The 20,431-nt window shown below is 37.2% G+C and overlaps 1 protein-coding gene and 1 pseudogene across 6 annotated transcripts in view; one reads left to right on the top strand and one right to left on the bottom strand.

Moving 5' to 3' along the window:
- Window positions 1-20,431, bottom strand: part of Vps8 (VPS8 subunit of CORVET complex) — a 201,850-nt gene that overhangs the window by 34,503 nt on the left and 146,916 nt on the right. For all 6 annotated transcript variants that reach the window (XM_010624234.3, XM_010624232.3, XM_010624233.3 and 3 more), the window contains 5 exons: window positions 20,123-20,204; window positions 19,703-19,785; window positions 6,365-6,445; window positions 4,328-4,497; window positions 906-1,071 (listed from right to left, as the gene is read on the bottom strand). In XM_010624234.3, the coding sequence (XP_010622536.1) occupies window positions 906-1,071; window positions 4,328-4,497; window positions 6,365-6,445; window positions 19,703-19,785; window positions 20,123-20,204 (582 nt within the window). The remainder of the gene's footprint in view (window positions 1-905; window positions 1,072-4,327; window positions 4,498-6,364; window positions 6,446-19,702; window positions 19,786-20,122; window positions 20,205-20,431) is intronic.
- On the top strand, window positions 18,399-18,502 carry LOC117285802 (annotated as a pseudogene).

Here is a 20,431-nt window from a genome sequence, read left to right on the forward strand (position 1 = left end):
CCTAACACAGTGCCTGGCACACTGTTCAACACATAATGGGTGAACACACAAAGGGAGTGCCCACCACTGGAGTGCAGCAACTATTTGTTCTCTGGGACAGCAGCCGGTCATGGGTCTTCCCTGGCTCTGCTTGTGATACAAGCTACGAAACAAAAAGAGAGTAACAGGTCCACCTTTTCACTATGCAGTGCAACAGCCAACTACGGGATAGGGTAAAAAGGGGTGAGATGCAGCCAATGTGCTACTGTCCTAAAGAAGCAGCACAGCTGAGCATAACACAACTATCCCGTCAGAGCCCTACTAATCTCTTCACGCTGAGTCCTTCATGGTGCCAAGTTCTGTTCTCCTAAGAAGGTACTAAGCAGTACACTTCAAACTCTGTGGCACTGCCTTCTAAAAAGTACTGTAAAATAAATGAAAATAATCTAACTTGTTAGACTCAAACATAGTGGAAAACTTCTCAATACTGTGCTAAGTTCTTTCAAGCCAGTTATCTAATTGAGAAGATCATGCACAGGTGTACAGGCATACACCTGTCTACCATCAGGCCTGTAACAGCACTGATTCCACAGTCTCAGGTATACAAGCCCTCACTAGGACTTGCAAGTACTCATCTGCACGTGCTGACTGGATGCTCTGTCAAGGTTCTTAAAAGCAGACTCACTGTCTACATCCTCTCTGTTCTAGATTTCATGCCTTCAAGGTCAGACAATATCTTGTCTTCCAGTGCCAAGCAGATAGAAGAGGCTCTTCAAACCCTAAATAGGACTGAGAAGAGATCCCATGCATTTAATATCCACCAGGTACATTTGCTGAGGTCCACAGGTCTGGAAGAAAATGAGGCCAGGACTGAAAATACTAGCAGGATAAGACTACATCCATCTTGCCACTGAAATGAGACTTACCTGTGATGGAGTTATTCTTCCTCTTTTAATTTCCGATGAATTTTCACTTAGTTTTCCTACTTTGTTACTTGAGCTGCATTTGTAGCATGTCCATCTTGCTTGGCCCTCAATTTCTACAGTGCATTCTTTGCTTTGCAGACAGAATGAATGATACAAATGGCCACAGCTGTGAAATGAAGACAACCAATTCACACTCTTCATTATCATAAGAACCACAAACTGTGATAAGAATGTACTTATATGCAGTAAAGGTTTCTAACAAGCTGCAATGTCCTTTGATTGAATAGGGCAAGGAACAGGAAAGGAACGTACTTGTTACTGTCCTCTCTTTAGAATTCCCGACTCATATATCTGCGTCCTTATGTTGTGTGGAGGAAGGGAATCACAGTACTCTGACTACAAACCACCTGGAGGATAAGTCTAACTTCTGTTTATTCCTTAAGCTATGAAAATTTGGCAGTGTTTTTAGGGAGTGTGAAATAAAAAGGCAATTGGAAAAAATCATAATTATGTAAGTAGCTTAATAATGATACAAGTGGTCTGTCTTGTCAAACTCAAGACAAGAGTTATGCCTTGATGAAACAATGAGAAAAAAGTCACTGTTAATGCAAATTCCTACAATACTAGGAAGAAAGTCCCTATTGTTTACACTAAATTACTGAGCCTCCCAGAAGTTGAATACTGAGTATAACTCTCAGTCATCTTTACTGGCTTCTCCTCCTTTCTCCGATCTGAAATGTTGGACTAGCCCAGAAATTAGTCCTTTTCTCTATATAACCTTTATACTCTTTCTTTTCTCTACACTTTTTCATTTTCTATACAACTTGTCTCTTCTATACTCTTTTCTATCTCCCTCTGCTCCTGTGATTACTTCCAGTTCCAAAGCCTTAAGATACCACCTAAAATGTTTATGACTACCAAATTTATACCTTCAGCCCTGACCTCTGTCCTAAGCCCTGTCTTATATCCTCAAGAACTCTCCTGTGGATATCTAATACACACTGTAAATTTAACATGACCAAGACCAAGCTTCTTTTCCACCCTACTCCATCTTCACTGCACATTTGCATCCAGCCTTCTACATCTCAATAAATGGCAACTAGATTCTTCATTGTCTCAGGCCCAAAACTTTGGAGTCACCTTGACTATCCGCTTTCTTTCATATTCCACATCCAATCTATAAGCAAACCCTAGCAGCTCTACCTTCAGGAAACGTTCAGAATCCTTCCACTTACTCTTCTGCTCTCTCTCATATAGTTTACTGCAGTAGCCTGACTGGTCACTCTCATTTCTCCTTAGTCTGTCCTTAGTCCATTCCCAACACAGCAGGCAGACTGACTAATTTAGACCACGGCACCCTTACCTCCAATGCCACCCAATGGCTTCTCATCTCTGAGCAGAAACCTAACTTCTTATAATGATGCAGTTCTTACATGATTTGGCCTCTGTTCCTCCTCTGCAGTTTTCTCTTGTCATTTCCCATCATTTCTTTGTGCTCGGGCCCACTAGCCACACACTCGCTGCCCCTCAAGTGTGCCAGGAATGGTGCAGCCACACTGTCTCCCACTTACTGTTCCTCTGCTCTGCCTGGGCTACTGTTCCCTCAAACTGCACGGCCACTTCCTTAGGTCTCTTACTCAAATGTCACTTAAACAATGGGGCTTCTCTGACTACTATTCATAAATTAATAGTTCTCATTTGCTTTCCTCTATACCATGTTTTATTTTTATGAGTTTAACTACAATTACATTTAATTTTTAATTTTCTATTAATTTTAATTTTATTTTCTAAATTGTTTGTAACTTAAACAGTGAGGCATTCCCTCCATATACTATATCCAGACCCCAAATAATCTGTATGTCCCTCAATATGTTTGATTTTCTTTTCCATAGTAGTTGTTGTTATCTGGCACTTTACTTATTTGTTTGTTTGTTTTCTGGCCCTGCCCCCAGAATATACAGTGGACCCTTGACTTACGAACTCAATTTGTTTGCAAGAGCTGGTTGCAACAACAGTGAAGGCTCAGGCTCCTCACAAAGCCTTCAAAGTCTCTCTCTCCTGTACACAGGCAGATCTCAGTGTCCTCAGAGAGACACTGGCCCAGGATTTCCCAACCCCACACAGGAAAGGATGCTGTCATGTTCTTTCCAGAACTCTGTAAGGGTTAAATCTCTATCTCAGACCATCGGGGAGCACAAGGGCTGGCATTTGGGTCACCACTCAAGACTTTTGTTGTAAGTTAAAACTAAAATTCCAGTCACAACCCAAGTTGTTTGTATGTCAGACCAGTCATAACCAGAGGGTCCACAGGGGCATTTCCTGTATTTTGTTCATATTGTCTCCTATCCCCTCAAACAGTACTTGGGATATATCAGGTGCCAACACCTCTTGAGTGAATGGGCTCTTTATGTGATGAGAGCTGCTTCTTCTTGAACCTCCAGGTCTACCAATCTTCCTGCATAGCTAACATTTACACAGGGCTTCTTCGTGCCAGGGACTGTTCAGAGGGCCTTATGTAATTCTTATTTAATCTCCAGACAACCCTAACATGTACGTACAAGTACCATTTCAATTTACACATGAAGAAACTAATATATGAAAAGATCAATTAACTGAAAGTCTCACAGCTGGCACAGTCAAGATTTAAATTCAAGAAGTCTGGCTCCAAGTCCCCATTATGTCGCCTCTATCTGTGTACAATGTGAACTGTCTTTGTTCCTGAGAATAGCCTCATCACCTCTGCACTAGATGTCCCTCTTTGTATCATGGCTTAAATATCACCGATATGCTGTTAATTGTTAAATTTATATTTCCAGCCCCAAGAGGTCTCCAGGTTTCTGACTGTTCACCAGACAACCTGACGTGGACGCCCAACAGCCCCCTCTAGCCTAACCTCTGTAAGACAAAGCTAATAATCACCCCAGTTCCTTACACTGTTTCTCCTCATCTCAGGCAAGGGGACCACATTCATCCAGTTACTCAGGCCAAAGACTGCATTTCCCCCACCTCACACTCCATACCCAAGGCACCAGTGAGTTAGCCCCACCCTTAAAATACATTCTGGATCAAATGCCGCTCAGCACCTGTCCCTCCTACCTCTCTTATTCTGCCCAAATGTCATCCCTCAGAGATGTCTCCCCTCACTACGCCTTCTTAAAAGAGATCCTTATCCGGAACACCTCATCCTTCCAGTCCCTGCTCTGTTTCATTTTTCTTCATAGCTCTTGTTATTCTGTATTTACTTACTATGCACACCCTAACCTCTTGCCCTCCCCATGCAGAATAAGGACTCTAGGGAAAGAACTTTATCTAGTTCACTGCTCAAATCTCTGCCCAGGGCTGTATATCCAGCTGTATTCCCACTTGGCAATCCCATAATACATTACACACACCTGAAGGTAACATTTCCTTCCCTCTCTTACCTAAAGACAATAATTTCATCCGCCATTTCTTGGCGTCGCTTGTACTGTTGCAAACATATAGAGCAATAATCCTGTTTGGGATTCAGTCCTCGTGAGACAGAAGCTCTTAGGTTACACAATGACCAATGGAGATCTTGGTTGAGAAGGCTGGTTGTTGTTTCTAGCAGGGTCTATGAAAAACCAAACCAAACGATAAATAAACAAGTGGTTATTTTTTAAAAAGGCAGAGATGGAGAATGGGACTTATTTTTTTAGCTGCAAACAACTGAAATTAATACACTACAAAGCTGATAAAACATACGACCTCACAAACTTAAACACTTAAAATTAATGTTCTTAATATGTATATTGAGATTTTCAAGTCTGTCACTAGTATAACGTGTGCTCTACCATTCTGTATCTTAACTCAATATTGATGACTTCCAAATGAGCAGATAAACTCAAATTTATTTATTACATTTATATACTAACTTCTGTCTGGATGGCTCAGATTGCTGTAACAAAGAAGCACCTGGATCCCTGATTTTTTATTGAAACTGCATTCATGGCAATGTTTCAAGTAACCTTTCACCAGAAAGGCTAATGGTCATTACTTAGTTTTCATCTCCCTTGGGCAGAGATATTTTCCTGATCAGCACATACAAGCAATCTGAATCTACCAAGACTCTGACATCTGTCAGTAAGTCACATAAAGACATCTTCACAGCTACCACATTAAGCAATTAGAAGATTCTGTGCTTGTAAGGTATTGCTTGCATGCTATAACTATTTCTTAAGAATCATATATATCATGGGGCTATGGAACCAGGTTCTTTTCTGTGTACCCCAAAGGAGAAGATAGAGTTTGGTACTGCCCAACCTCCCTGCTACAGAGTTTAGTTGCCTGTAATGCAAGATTGTTAGTCTCAACCATCTATTTCTAGTTCTTTCCAATCAGTGTCATCTATTTCTCCTCTTGTAAAGATTCATAGTTGGCAAATTTTTCTACCCTGCACTCAGCTTTACTTATGCCACCCTGGTATCTGGTACCTATAGGGCAGTAAATTTTACTGGACTATGTGTACTTAGCAAAACTCCAACTTTTACAATACGCAAGGAAGGGTCTATCTCCTTTTTTTTTCTTTTTCTTCTTTCTCTCAAATTCTTAAAATAACAGATAACATATCAAACATGCCTAAATGATAATTTTCCTAAGAAAAAAGAATCTTTACACCAAACTGGCACAAATAAGCACCACAAATAAGCACTGAGATTTAAAGTTACAAGTAATTTTAGGTTAAGGGAAGACTATGATCACTTTTGGTTAGTGGCAATGAACTATTTCAGGCTATTTTTAAAAATGTTAAGGACTAAAATATATAATAGATGTGATGAAATAGGAAGAAATGGCTCAAAATTAGAAATATGAGATACTTGGTTAATAACTAAAATAATTTATGCAAAAAAGCATAGTATTATTAGGAAATGAGTTGAGAGATAGATTAGCAATTCAAAATATATTCTTTTAAGATGATAGGGTATTTACCATTGTTATTCTCTATTTTTGTTATGAAAAATTATTCTTCCATGGAATTGCTTTTATATTTTCTTTATTAATATCTACTTGTATTACATTAAAATAAAGTTTTAAAGTAAAAAAACAAACAAAAGAATGTTCAGTTTTATTTTACAATTTTGTATATTAATGGTGACCCTTCCTTTTGATGGGTAATAGCTTTGTAATCAATTATGTTTTCCAGAAAGTTTCTCATACTGCCATTTTGGAAGGAAGATACTAGTCTTACCACCAATGAATAAAAATTATAAAATGAATCTGGAATCTGGAATAGACGCAGTTCCATATTCTGGGGTGTGTGTGTGTGTGTGTGTGTGTGCGCACGCATGCGCGCGCGCGTGCGTTATGTAATCTCTTTAACTTTCAGTAATTTTTAAATAAAAAATACAGACACAAAAAGGGGAGAGCAAGTAAAGCAAAGTAAAAAATATACAGCTTTTTTCTGCCTTGACAGTCTTTGATATAACAAACAGTTTACTTACCTGTTCATAGTTAAAGGTATCTAACATTCCCAGAATAAGGCCCTGGATTTCTCCAAGTTTTCCTTTCCCATAAACTGGATCCTAATTTTTTAAAAAAAATCAATTTTATTAATGATTCTTGGTACTTTAAAATTACTTTAAGATATAAGGTACTGAAAAATACTGAAGTATTATTTACAGTCACGAGATATTTATTTTTCCATGAACTTTCCACTGGAAATGCACATGAATCTCTGAATATTGCAAACTTTTTTTTTTTTGTACTGGGGATTGAACTCAGGACCTTATGCTTACAAGGCAGCCACAGCGCCACTGAGCTAAATCCCCGGCCCTCAAATATTTTGACAAGCAAAATTTAGGTGATCTAAGCTTCTTCCTTAATAATCTTTATGAGTTGAATTCAACTTCAAGTTTTGCTTCACCAAGATGCTTCCTCTGCTTTATATTCATCGATTCTCCTTTGAGTTCTTTCTTTTTATTTTTTTTCTTTTTATTGAGTTTATTGGTACAATCTAGGTGTACAATACAGTTACATTCATCATTGGGATTCTGTACCTTTACATAATAGGTCTTGATTCTCATTTTTTCCCCTTGTTCCTGCCCTCCCTTCACCCCCTTCTCTCCGCCCCATTTACAAACACTTTATTTCCATTTTTTCAGTTTCTCATATTTTTTTCCTCTCCCTTATTACCTTTCCCCCACCCTTCCCACTTTCCCTACACCTTTAGCCCTTTACTTCCTATTTCACATTATTAATTATTTCATTAGGATCCTGTGTACTATTATAGTTTTTCACACCAAAGAAACTATTTGGTATTTCAGTTAAAGAAATCTCTGTATGAACATTAAAGATAGGGAATCCTAAAATAAAACTAAAAAGGAAAGTAAAAGAGAAAAGGCAATGATGTAACATTAAAGTAATCCTTAATTCTGGAGATGAAAATGGTCCCTGAACATATTTAAATTGCTTCTTGCTCTTATAGTCTTATCTTATTCTTTTTTTCATTATTTAGAGAATACTTTATTAGTTTCTGTAATCAAACCCATGTAGATATGACCTTATATATTTAGTACAATGTGTTACCCCTGTACACATGGAAAACAAATAAAAAATAAAAATTAAAAAAATTAACATTTCTAGACCAATATGGCTGTCCATTTCTGTACAATGCCATCTCAACACAGTAAACTGGGATGACTTTTTGCAAAATTGGTAGCACCGTTAAAGTTTCCCAAAATTCAATTTATATATATATATATATTTATATTTAAATAAAAAGACTAATAATAGCAGTATGCATTGATAGCAGCAACAGCTTTTCCAGGTGAGTTCTTTCTTATAAGCTACGTCACAGCTAATGTACTCAGTAGTACTAGAATGTGTCCAACAAGTTTCTTTTGTGATCCACATTTAGCTACTCCCGGGCCAAAAACAACTAAATTCCTTCAGTTTTAGAGACAAGAAAGACCTAAAATCACAGCTCACAGTTTTTAAAAGCTCTTTCCATAATGTCACTGCTGATAAACCACAGGTACCTCTGCTTTTTTACCTTAGATGTGCCAAGGAACTTGCTTACTATGTATGATTTGTAAAACACTAAGTGTATCAAAAACAAACAACAACAGCCCACACAAAACCAAAATGGAAACCCCTACAAAAGCCAAAAACTGAAATCTAACTATCCAGAGCTAAAAATTGTTGGCATGTTGATGTATATTGCTCTAGTCTTATTTCTGGAGGAAAGAAAAAGATATATTTCTTAGTATACTAAATTTGAGTATTTTACATAATATTTTTATACTTTTTTAACTTAATGGGGTATCATAAGTACTTTCCCATATCATCAAATATTTCTTAGTGGCTGCAGGGTATGAATCATATGAAAATACTATGATTTATTTAATCATTCTCTGCTGTTAAGCATTTATATTGTCCTTTTGCTCAAACCCCATATATTATCAAATTCTAGTGGCTATAAATCTTTGTCTAAATTCTTATATATTTTTTTGAGGAGATTTCTAGAAAGGACTCAAAGAGCAATGGCTATCAATATACATTGCCAAATTGCTCTTTCAAAAGTTTATTACGCAGTTTTAATCTCCATCAGCGTGTCTGTGTGCTCATTCTGCTGTACCTTCGGCTAGACTGGTAATTACAATTTTAGAAACTGCTAATAAATGAGCATGTTAAGTCTATTATTTCACTTTTATATGAAGTTATATGTGACACAGATGAATTTTCCATGTCCGAGAGAAATCCAATTATATACTAAAGTGAACAGTAGCTGCTATTTATTAAATAGGTTGTGTACGCCATGTACAGAACTAAGCACTTTTTACATCAGCCCTCTCTATCTCTGTGTTCTCCAACTATAAATTCTACCACTACATACTGAAAACATTAAGAAAAGAGTGCATCTGTGCTAGATATGTATGGACTTTTGGCCTTGTAATTATTCCACAAACAATAGAATATCACAACTCTTCACATAGCATTACATTTTACCAGGAAATTAAAAGTCATCTAAAGGTGACTAAAGTATACAGGAGGATATACACAGGTGGTACAAAAATATGACACCATACTACATAAGGCACCTGAGCATCCCTGGCTTTTGGTGTGCTCCAGAAGTCCTGGAACCAATCCCCACAGAGAGTGAGAGGTAACTGTCACTAAATTTCTCCAGCTGTATTTTTTGTTTGTTTTTGTTTTCTTGTAGCATGGGGGATTGAACTCAGGACCTTCACACCGAACTATGTGAACTTTTTTATTTTGTGAAAGGGTCTCACCAAGTAACTAAGATGCTTAGGCTGGGCTCAAACTTGTGATCCTCCTACCTCAGCCTCCCAAGAGTGCACGGATTACAGGTATGTACTACTAAGCCCTACTCCTTCAACTTTAATAAATGAAAATATTCAGACCTAGGCTGGTTAAGTAAAGTATAAGACACAAAAGTATTAAGCAGATGAGCTGGGATTTGAATCTAGGTACTTCAGAAACCATGTTTTTAAGGGTCTTCCATGTTTACACTCGCCTCCCAATTACAGAAACATAAAACACTAAACTTAATTTTTATTGGAAAATATGGGTAAAATATGGGTAATGTTTCTGGCTATTTCGTAGGGAATAAAATTTTGGTGTTATAGGAGTAACTATGAGTTAAGAAGCATAAAAGGTTAAGGAAGCAGGAAAAACTTGCAGAACAGTCTCAGGATTGGCTTATTTTTCTCATGTGGGCTCCAATGATAGCTCATGAAAACCAGGTAGAACAGCTTCTAACTCACTTAGAGTGACACAGAGCTGTCTGCCATAGGTTCCCCTGGTCCTTTCAGCTGCTGAAGTTATACTGAAGAAATGCAAGGCACACAGTAACTGTGTACTGTGTACTAATTAAATTTATGAGTAAGGCTTGAACAAGTCACATAAGCTTAATAGAAAATTTTTGCTTCACAGCTAGAGATTTCATCTCTAAGCTAAAGATATAAGGATGACATGTGAGGACTACTGTACTTAAAAAGACAAAATTATGAGTATCTCAGACTAGTCCTTCCTAGAAAAACAACTCAGGTCATACATCTGTCAGACAATTTCTTCTTTTTGTTTTCCTTGCATAAAAACAGAACCATGTTAATGCTTTTCCATCTTTATTTAATTATGCTTTGGTCAAGCTCCCAATCAATACATTATTTCTTTTTTCTTTTTTTGGTACCAGGGATCGAACTCAGGTCCTTGTGCTTGCGAGGCAGGTGGTGGAACCACTGAGCTAAATCCCCGGCCCCATACACTATTTCTTAAAGTATCAATGGACATTGTCATATCTTATATCTTACCTTGCATAAAAACAGAACCATGTTAATGCTTTTCCATCTTTATTTAATTATGCTTTGGTCAAGCTCCCAATCAATACATTATTTCTTTTTTCTTTTTTTGGTACCAGGGATCGAACTCAGGTCCTTGTGCTTGCGAGGCAGGTGGTGGAACCACTGAGCTAAATCCCCGGCCCCATACACTATTTCTTAAAGTATCAATGGACATTGTCATATCTTACTGTCAAGAAATCTATTATAATATCTACTATAATATATGCATCCAATATTAAATAACTGGAGATCTGGCAGGTTTTTATGGTAGGAATACTTTGGATGATAAAGATGTCTTAAAAGGTTAAACTCTAGGAAAAAGAAGCCATCTTTATAGGTCATTTCTATGTTTATATCAGTACATTTTACTTTACTATACATAATTTAAAAGCAAAACAATGAAAACCACCGCATACTGGGACAACATATAAATTATAGAATGCAAAAGTGAGCTCAAGGCTTCTGGCACAGCATGTACACAATCTATTAACTCTTCAAATTATTTTCCAAAGATGTCAGCTACATTTTTTAGCAAACAGTAAATGGTGAGTTTTCTCCTTAACTTGTTTGTAAATTATGAAAAAAGTGTACATTTGGTACTCCACATAAAATTTTACAAAGGCACACCAGAAAAAGGTGATTATTGGGTTTTTTTTTTCCTACTGTTTTCTGGTACTTATTGCATTGTGTAGGTCATATAGGTATGTGATTTGTTTTTAAAATGAAATTCTTTACTAAATGAGCATGATTTTGAGATATAAATGATGCCCTAATTTGTTTTCTTTCATTCCCTCTGTAAGACCCATTAACAGCTTCTCAGAAACCAAGGATTACTTTTGCAATGGAATAAAGACAGAATGTGCATGACAAAAATATGGATCCCCTAAAGATTCTCCCTTACTTATAAACTAATATTCTTTAGAGAAGCTTATATAATCAAGGTCCCAGATATCCGTATGAACTTCTCATTTGGAAAATTAACTTTCTAAAATTTATCTAAACATCTTAATAACTGTCACTCTCTATTTCCTCTCTAAGGAACCTCATAAAGATGAATATGAAAAGAACCTGACTTACGTTAGGTATGGAACAAAAGACCTGAAACTAGAAGTCAGAAGATCTGGGTTAATGTTCCAGCTGACCTAATTTAATAACTAAATAAACTAAGGCAAGTCATTGAATCTTTCTGAATGGCACTTTTCTCACTAGAAATATAAGGATACTGTTACTTAGTGTATAACAAGATTTTAAAAAAGATAATGAACTCAAAGTGCTTTATAAAGTTTTGAGAACTACTCAACAACATTAGGTGATTGAGTCAATTAATATTAACTGATCATATATTATGTTCTAGGCACCATGTTTGGGGTTGGAGACAAAACAGTGCACAAGATATACAGTCTCCTGTTTTAAGAAACTCATAGCTTAAAATGTGAGCCACTACAGAGATGGGAGTAAAGAGTTTTTGTCAGAAGAGTAATGGGGGCTGGGTCAAGGGTAAGGCGGCATCATGTGGGAAAAAGTATTTCTGAAGATACTCCAGGAAATGCTCCAGTGAAAAGGATTTAAAATGGATCACATATTGGGAATGCTGGAGAAAATAATGAGGAATTGTACCAAGCATTTAAGGAAGAAAGTACACCAACCCTCTACAACCTGTTCCAGAAACAGAAGCAGAGGGAATACTTCAAGAGGCGGGGCCTACCAGGAGGTATTTAGGTCACTGGGGCAATGATCTTGAAAAATACTTAGGTAGTTTTCAAGAAACTGAGTTTGTTCTCATGAAAGTGTTGCTATGAAAGAATAAGGCGGGCCACTTCCTATCTTTGTCGGGTTCTGGTCTGGTGATGTGATCTCTCCCTCTTGTACATGCCCTTGCTACTGTAATGTCACCTGCCATAGGTCTGCACAGGAGCAGAGATGATGTGGTACCTTGCCCCTCCTGAACTGTGAGCTAAATAAACTTCTTTTCTTTATAAAGGAGTCCCAAGAAGTCAACAACTCCCTGAAACTAGTAAGAAATTACAGCAAAGATACACGATATAAGGTAATTACACAAAACACAAGTCCTTTCTAATACACCAAAAAAGAACAGAATTAAAAAATACAACGTTATTCACATTAGTATATAAAAAGAAATATTTAGATACAACTCTAATAAAATATATATAAGGTTGACATGAGGAAAATGGTAAAATTAAAGATGTAATAGGGCCAGGGATTTAGCTCAGTGGTTCCGCTGCCTGCCTCGCAAGCACAAGGGCCCAGGTTTGATCCCGGGTACCAAAAAAAAAAAAAAATTCAAGATGTGATACATGGAGAGCTATTCCATGTTCATGGATAGGAATATTTGATTCTGTTAAGATGTCACTTCTTTAGTCGATCTACAAATTCAATGGATCTCAACTGAAATCACAGCAAGTTACTTCACAAATGACAACAAACTGTTTCTAATGCTTATATGGAAGAGCAAAACACCAAGAACAACCAACAAAATACTGAAGAGGAGAAAGTTGGATGACTGATATTCCCCAACTTCCAGGATAACTATAAAGCTACAGTAAGAGAGTGTGGAATTGGTCAAATAAAGAGAAATAAATCTATGGAAAATAATAGAGAATTCAGTACTAATTCTAATAAAATACAGCCAACTGAGAAATGGCAATTTATTGGAGAAAGATAGCCTTCCAGCACATGGTGTTAGAGTAACGAGACACCCACCACATGGCAGAATGTGAAATGTCAATGACCACACACTTTTCACAAAAATCAACCAACACAGACCGTAACCCTAAATGTAAAATGAAAAAAAAAAAAACAACCATACAACTTTCAGGACAAGAGAATACCTAGGTAACTTACTCAATATGTTATGTCACTAAGAAATTGCAATTTGAAGGTCTGGGGATTTAGCTCAGTGGTGCTTCCACCTGCCTCACAAGCGTAAGGTTCTGAGTTTGATCCGGTACCAAAAGAAACCAAAACAACAACAACAACAACAAAACAAAAAAACTCCAACAACGACAACAACAAAAACCCAGAAATTGCAAATTTGAAAGATGCCACTACACATCTATTAGAATGGCTAAAACACAAAACACTGACACACTGAATACTGGTGAGGATGTAGAACAACAGGAACACTCTTTCATTGCTGGGGGGTACACAAGATGGTAAACACTTTGGCAGTTGCTTACAAGGTAATCAGAGCTTATATAATGTAGCAGTCACACTCTTATGTACTTACCCAAATGAGTTGAAAATTTAACATCCACACAAATGCATTCACATAAATGTTCACAGTAGCTTTCCCCCAAATTTGGGAAGAGGGTGTGGCTATAAAAGTAACAAGAGTAACAGGAGGTAACTCTGTAGTGACAGAAATGTTCTATATCTTAACTGTGATGGTGGATACATGAACTCACACTAGTGACAAAATTGAATGGAACTTAATGTATATACATATACAAATGAGTACAACTGGGGAAACCTGAGTAAGATTGCTCAAGTGTATGTGTCAATATCCTAGTTTTCTTATTATACTATAGTTTTTTAGTGTCACTACAGGGGAGCATTGGGCAAAGGGACTAAGGGATCCCTGTCTTTTTCTTACAACTGTATATAAATATTCAAGTATCTTAAAGGCAATATAACTTATTATTCCAATTATTATACTCTGGAAAAGGTAACACAGTAGAGACAGTTAAAAATAAATCAGTGGCTGCCAATGGATCAGAGCAGCGGGGAGAATGAAGTGGTTATAAAGCGGACTTCTCATGCAGTAAACTACTTGGTACAACACTATAATACTGGTAGTATTTTTTTTTGTTTTTTGGTAAATGATTGGTTCCGATTTTTGGTACCAGCGATCGAACTTGGACCCTTGTGCTTGCAAGGTAGGCGCCAGGACCACTGAGCTACTTCCCAGCTCCTTTATACTATAATAATGGATAAATTAATTATGCATTTGTCTAGACCCACAGAACTATACTATTAAAGGGTGAATCCTAACGTAAAGTATGGGTTTTAGTTAAAAATAATGTATAACAGTGGTTCATGAATTGCAGTACGTTTCATACTTTATATAAGACACTAGCTAATATTATGGGAAACTGTTGAGAGAGGGAAGGATGGGGTAATGAGAAGTTTCTGTACTTGCTGTGAAATTTTTCTGTAAACCTAGTAATGCTGTATAAATTAATAAATATAATAATAATAATGATGTGAGTGAAAGGTCTAGTTGTATAGCTGACTGATGTACTTCAGTGTAAGAAATCTAGTGTGGGTTGTTCCTCTGAGATCACTCAGTGCCTGAAGAAAACGACCCTCTCCTCTCCTCCTTGGGATGCGCGAGAGAAGAGTATGGGACAGATGCAGGAAAGGGGAAGAGAGCACTGGGATCTTATCAGCAGACTTTCCTAAACCATTCCTTCCCCTCTGTACTTTACTGCCCTCCTTTACTGGACAAAGCATTCCAGAATCTAAAATCAGGTAGCTTCTCACTAACATAACCAATGACACAGCTTAGGCCAGAGCTTCCAGCCTTGCTAACTCAGCTGCTGCTTCTCTGTCTTTCGAAAAACTTTAAAAGCTCTATGTTGATGTGTCCCTTCTAAGTATGTATCATTTAATACTTGTATTTTCTTTCTGAGGGAGGGCTTAGAGAGCTATAGGTTTAACTATAACTCTACAGTTGACTTTTAAAAGGTCTGACACATCATTTCTAAGCACTGACATACACACATCTACTCATGAAACTAGCGCCACTGTCAAGATAATGAATGTATCTATGAATGTCCAAAATGTCAAGTCTTGTAGTAATCTCTCCTCATTCCCACTTTGAATCTGTCCTCCCCCCAGACCACCTCCCATTCTGTTTTAATTATTATAGCTTACTTTTTGCATTTCCTATAATTTTATACAGACTGAACCACAGCATATATATATATCTTCTCTTGGGCTTCTTTCACTCAGCTTAGTAACTCTGGGATTATTGATGCTGTAAGGTGCTATGAATGGAATGTTCATTTGTTCTGTCCCTCTTCCTGCCTTGCCCCAAATCATATGCCAAAGCCTTAACCCCAATATGATGGCACTCAGAGAGGGCACCTTTGGGAGTTAATTAGTTCATGAAGGTAGAACCCTCATGGTGGGATTAGTGACCTTGTAAGAAGACATAAGAGTATGCTTCCTCTTTGATTCTCTTTCTCTCCTCTCTCTCCTTCACTAGGAGATTCTTGAACCAGGAAGACCACCCTCACCAAAACCTGGCTGTCTTGGCATACTGATCTCAGACTACCAGTCTTCAGAACCATGAGAAATAAATGTTAGTTGTGTAAATCATGCAGTCTATAGTATTCTGTTTCAGCATCCCAAGCTGAGACACACAGTATGTCAATAGTTCATTTCTTTTTATGCTGAAGCAGTATTCTAGTGCGGGTACACAATAAATTTCTTACCAATTCACCTGATGAGGAAAATTGGGTTGTTTCTAGTTGTTGGCTATTTCATGTAAATATATTATGAATATCTGTAGAAAAGTCTTTGTGTATATATCCTTTTATCTGCCTTAAGTAAACATTTAGGAGTTCAATGGCTAGAACACATGGTGAGTGTATCTGTAACTTTTTAAAATTGGCCACACTGATTATCAACAGGGCACACTTTATTTTCTGCTTCTCAGGAATTACTCAGCTATATTGTATAGTAGCCACTATTTTTATTTTTGAAAACCACTATTTCAAGTATATTGTCTAGTTTTAGGCTGTCTCAAGCAGGAGGGTAAATTCAGCCTTTTTTATTCAATCTTGGCCAGAAGGGAAGTTATTCCATTTTTTGGTATTTATTCATTCTAGAAAGATTTATGAGGACTTATACGCCCGGTGCCTGTGAGCTAGATGATGTGATAAAGTAGTATGGGCAAAGGGTAGTCTTTATCTCTCAAGGAATGTATATCCTAATAAGAAGTAAAAATAGGTAAACAGATCAGACTCAAGTATTTCCTAGAACTCCATCTCTGGCCTTCTGTTTTCCTTGCAGTTCCTCATAAAGTTGATTTCATTTCAAGAATTTGACTAGCATGTTGATGCTGATGACTTTTAAGTATAGATCTCTACTTGTGTCTTGCTCCTCAAAATTCCAGTGTTATATCTCCTCTGCTTTCTGTCAGCCACATGAACCTGAAGTTGGGAGACAACTAGGCTGTGTCCCCTGCATTGTTGTATATGCCCCTACGATAGTCAAAGTCCGGTGGACTCTTCCATCCAAGTCATTTCAAAATCCATTTTCTCTTCTCCATTCTTTGTAACCCAAGTAACAAACTCTGAGTACCTATTACCTTCCTATTACCTATTATGTGGCCTTTAGTCTTGATTCCTTCCAGTTTCCTCTATAATGCACACTAAGTGATCTTTCTAAAAAGAAGCCTAAATACATCATTTCTTTGCTCAAAATCTTGATGATAACTTATTAATTTTAGAATAAAATTCAAAGTCTTTACTATGGTTTACAAAGCAGTTAAGGACACAGTCTCTGCCTATCTCTGAAATTTCATTTGTGATTCCCCTTTACTCTTGTTTCATGTTCCAGGCTTAAACAGATGCAGCTCCTCACCTGTACCATGTTTTCACTTCAAAGTACATATATGGTTTTCTGTGCTTAGAATAATCCTATCTCCTTTCTTTTCCTGATTCCTTTAGGCTCTTCAAGATTCAGCTCAGACATCTCTTCCCTCAGGAAATCTTTCCATATATATGTATGTGTGTATATATGTATATGTGTATATATATACACATATATATATATTCAAAAATCCAACTCAATCTAACTTATTAAAAAAAGATAATTTTTGTACAGGTACTAGCACGTTTCAAGGAGTCAAGCAAAGAAACGCAGGTAAGCCTTAAAAACTGGAGCAGGAACTCGTATCATCAGGATTTTCTCCATATGCTGTCCCCTCTCCTGGCTCATGTGTCCTGAATCCTCTCCATACACCTTGTTCATACATTTGTTTCTGCTCTCTTCACCTTTCTCTCTTACCTTTTCTCCCCCACTACTCCAGCTCATATGACGAAAAACCAGTCCATGTACTAAAATTTGCACCTTATTATCATGCAGAGGCCTGCAGAGACTTACACACCTTTTCAGTTTAGTTCCGAAATTTCCCAGAACACTTGCCACACTGATACCAGGTGCACACCCTCAGGGAACCAGTTGGAATGAGCAGGCAGGGTCACACTTTCACATGGCCCCTCTTGGTGTCATGTGGACTGCACGTAGGGATGGTGACATGGCAGCTATCCATGGAGGTTGGAGCAGATAATCCTTAAAAGTGGCCTCTATGAATCGATGCATCAGGACATTCCTTTCTCTCTCCCTCTCCTGGCCCCCTTTCTCTGAGTGGGAACTGGATCCAAGACCTAATGTATGCTAGGTAAGCATTCTACCACTCAGCTACATCCCAGCACACACTCATGTACACCCCTCCCTATCCTTTTCTCCCCTTTCCCTCTCTCTCTTAGATTTTATCTTCAGACAGGGCCTTGCTAAGGAGTTTAGGCTAGCCTCAAACTGGCAATCCCCCTGCCTCAGCCTCCCAAGTGGCTGGGATTGTAAGCCTACTGTCATACCTGGCTTTTCTGTCTTTCTTACAGGAGCTCTTGTGAGACAAGAACTGTCCTTTTCATTTACATATGAGTAGGTAATGAATAAAAAGACTAAAATATAATTAAAAACTTGGTGACTAACTCCTTAAAAATACAGAGGTTGAACCAAATGAGAAAAGCTTAAATGATGTAACAGAAGAGAACATGAATTAGGAAATGGGAAGCTGGTGGCTGTCCAGGTTCTGCACTAACAGTGGGCTGGGCTTTTAATTTATCCGTCCTTTAGGTTCCTCCTTTCCCAACAGAAACTTGTACAGTAGTCCTACCTACCTCAAGAGATTATTGTGAAAATATCTTGGAAAAATTAAAGTGTCTGTACAAATATGAAGTAAGACAAAAAGCATTCTCTCTGGATTACTAAAGAATTAATAACCCCCGAAAGTGGAAACTGATGACAAAACAGTTATAATGAGTGCTGCTGTAACTCAAGGAAAGTGGAGATTTTCAATTATCAAATTGCTTCACAGATGTTAAATTTGAAATACTAAAATTTAGAAAATTCATATGCTATCACTTCTCAGCCTTTTGGCTAAGATCAAGTGTAGAAAATTCATATGCTTTTTCCAAGGGAAAAATACTAATGTATTATAATGTGTGATTAAGCAAAATGTATGTAATGAAAGAGAACCCACTTTAGCTTTTATTTATTTGTTTTGTTTTTTTGAGACAGGGTCTCTCTATGTAGTTCATACTGTCATTGCACTCATGTAGCACAGGTTGGTGATCCTCCTGCCTCAGCTTCCCAAGTGCAGAGATAACAGTATGTGCCACCACACCTGACTCCATTTCTGCTTTTAGAATTTCATTTCTTCTAATTTACCTGGTCAAGTATTTCTGCTTTATGGAGATATTACTTTATATCTGATTAAAACTTTTATAATTAATGTATTTTAAAATGGATATGAGGAGTAGTCTACATGGAGAATTATTCAACACCATCGCTGCCAAGAGTCAAATGTGGTAGTTGTGTGTAAACACATTCTTAGTGACAGTGTGATGACAGAGACTACTGGGTACAGTGCTTTTTATCAGTAAGGCCCAGGAATTTTACACCACAGAGGAAGTAGCACTTGAAGAGTCTTAAATGAGATCTGATAAGGACATTTTGACTGGATAAAATCATTTGAAAATTATAATAATCAGTGGCATATTACTGTTTGATTTTTAAAAAATGTCTGCATAATGCATACAGTAAGGGAAGACAAAATGGATTCTAAGTACAATTCCTGCTGTTTCCTCAAGAACACTCCCAGGTTTTTCTAAAAATATATCTTAGTCTATTTTTAGCATTCTTTTTTTGATGAAGTTGAGGGAGGCTCAGGCCTTTTGTCTAAAGAAAACAGTCAAAGGTGATGTGTCCCACCAAGACTCTGGACAAAAAGCCACCAGGAATTTAGAGGTGGAGATGAGTCCTGAAGATAAAAACAGTTTTAGAATGATTTAGAAAACCTGAATAACAACCAATAACTATAAAATGCCTACAATCATTTTTAGATTATTTCCTTTTGCTCTAAAAAGTGTTATCAGCTAGAATGAATGATAATTCTCTCCCAAAAGATACAATAATAGGAAGCTTGTGTATCTTGCGTATCTCAAGGAATCAATGACCACTGAACGCTACCTACCCTAACTTAATGTCAGAAGCTTATGTCAGGCAAATTCATGCCAAGAAAAAACATTCAAGGATGAAGGTCATAAGTTAGAAATTTAACTAATACCCCAAATTAGCTGCATTATGTTTGAGATCCATTTAACCATCAACCCAATTACTGGTAAACTATCAACATGTAGTCTCCTTACTCCTTTAGCTCACCTGTAAGATTCTTTGCAAGATTGATGGTAGAGCAATAAATGCCGCCATGCTGTTTAGAACTTGCATAGTCAAAGATTTCAGAGCTGTTGCAAAGAAATGTTAATACGAAGATTAGTTTAAAATAAAGGTTTTTAGCTTTTCCTGTAAATGGAGAAAATAGTGGACTTACATATCTTAGAAACTTAGGTAACCAAAGTCAGTTTGATATTTTAAAATGAATTGTTCTTAAGTTGCAAAAATAGTATTATTCAAGATAAATTACATATGTGATAATAACAAATAGAATTAAGCCAGAAAGATGTGATCAATATACAATATGGTTTCATTACAGAAAATAATATGCTACTGGGAAAAATATAAGAATGCTATCTTTTGCAGACAAAAATTGTGGCTGAGTCACTGCGGTTCCAGGGAACTTACCTTCAGAGTGCATGTGAGGTGCAGCTGCCCCAGACAGCTTCTGAGGGGCCATCATGGCCTCCAATAATGGAAACCAGAGTGCCTATGGTTGGAAGAGGTAACCAAAGAGAAACCAAAGCCCTCTGTTACTATTTGAAATAACAAACATCAGCATGTGTTTTACAGCTTGAAATGTATTTCTGATATACATTCGTTAGTAAAAATTCTAAAAAGAAGGCCGGGGATTTAGCTCAGTGGTTCTGCTGCCTGCCTTGCAAACGCAAGGACCTGAGTTCAATCCCCAGTACCAAAAAAAAAAAAAAAAAAAAA

This window comes from Fukomys damarensis, unplaced genomic scaffold (assembly GCF_012274545.1).
Source record: "Fukomys damarensis isolate Sample0158 unplaced genomic scaffold, DMR_v1.0_HiC HiC_scaffold_12, whole genome shotgun sequence".
NCBI classification, from domain to species: Eukaryota; Metazoa; Chordata; class Mammalia; order Rodentia; family Bathyergidae; genus Fukomys; species Fukomys damarensis.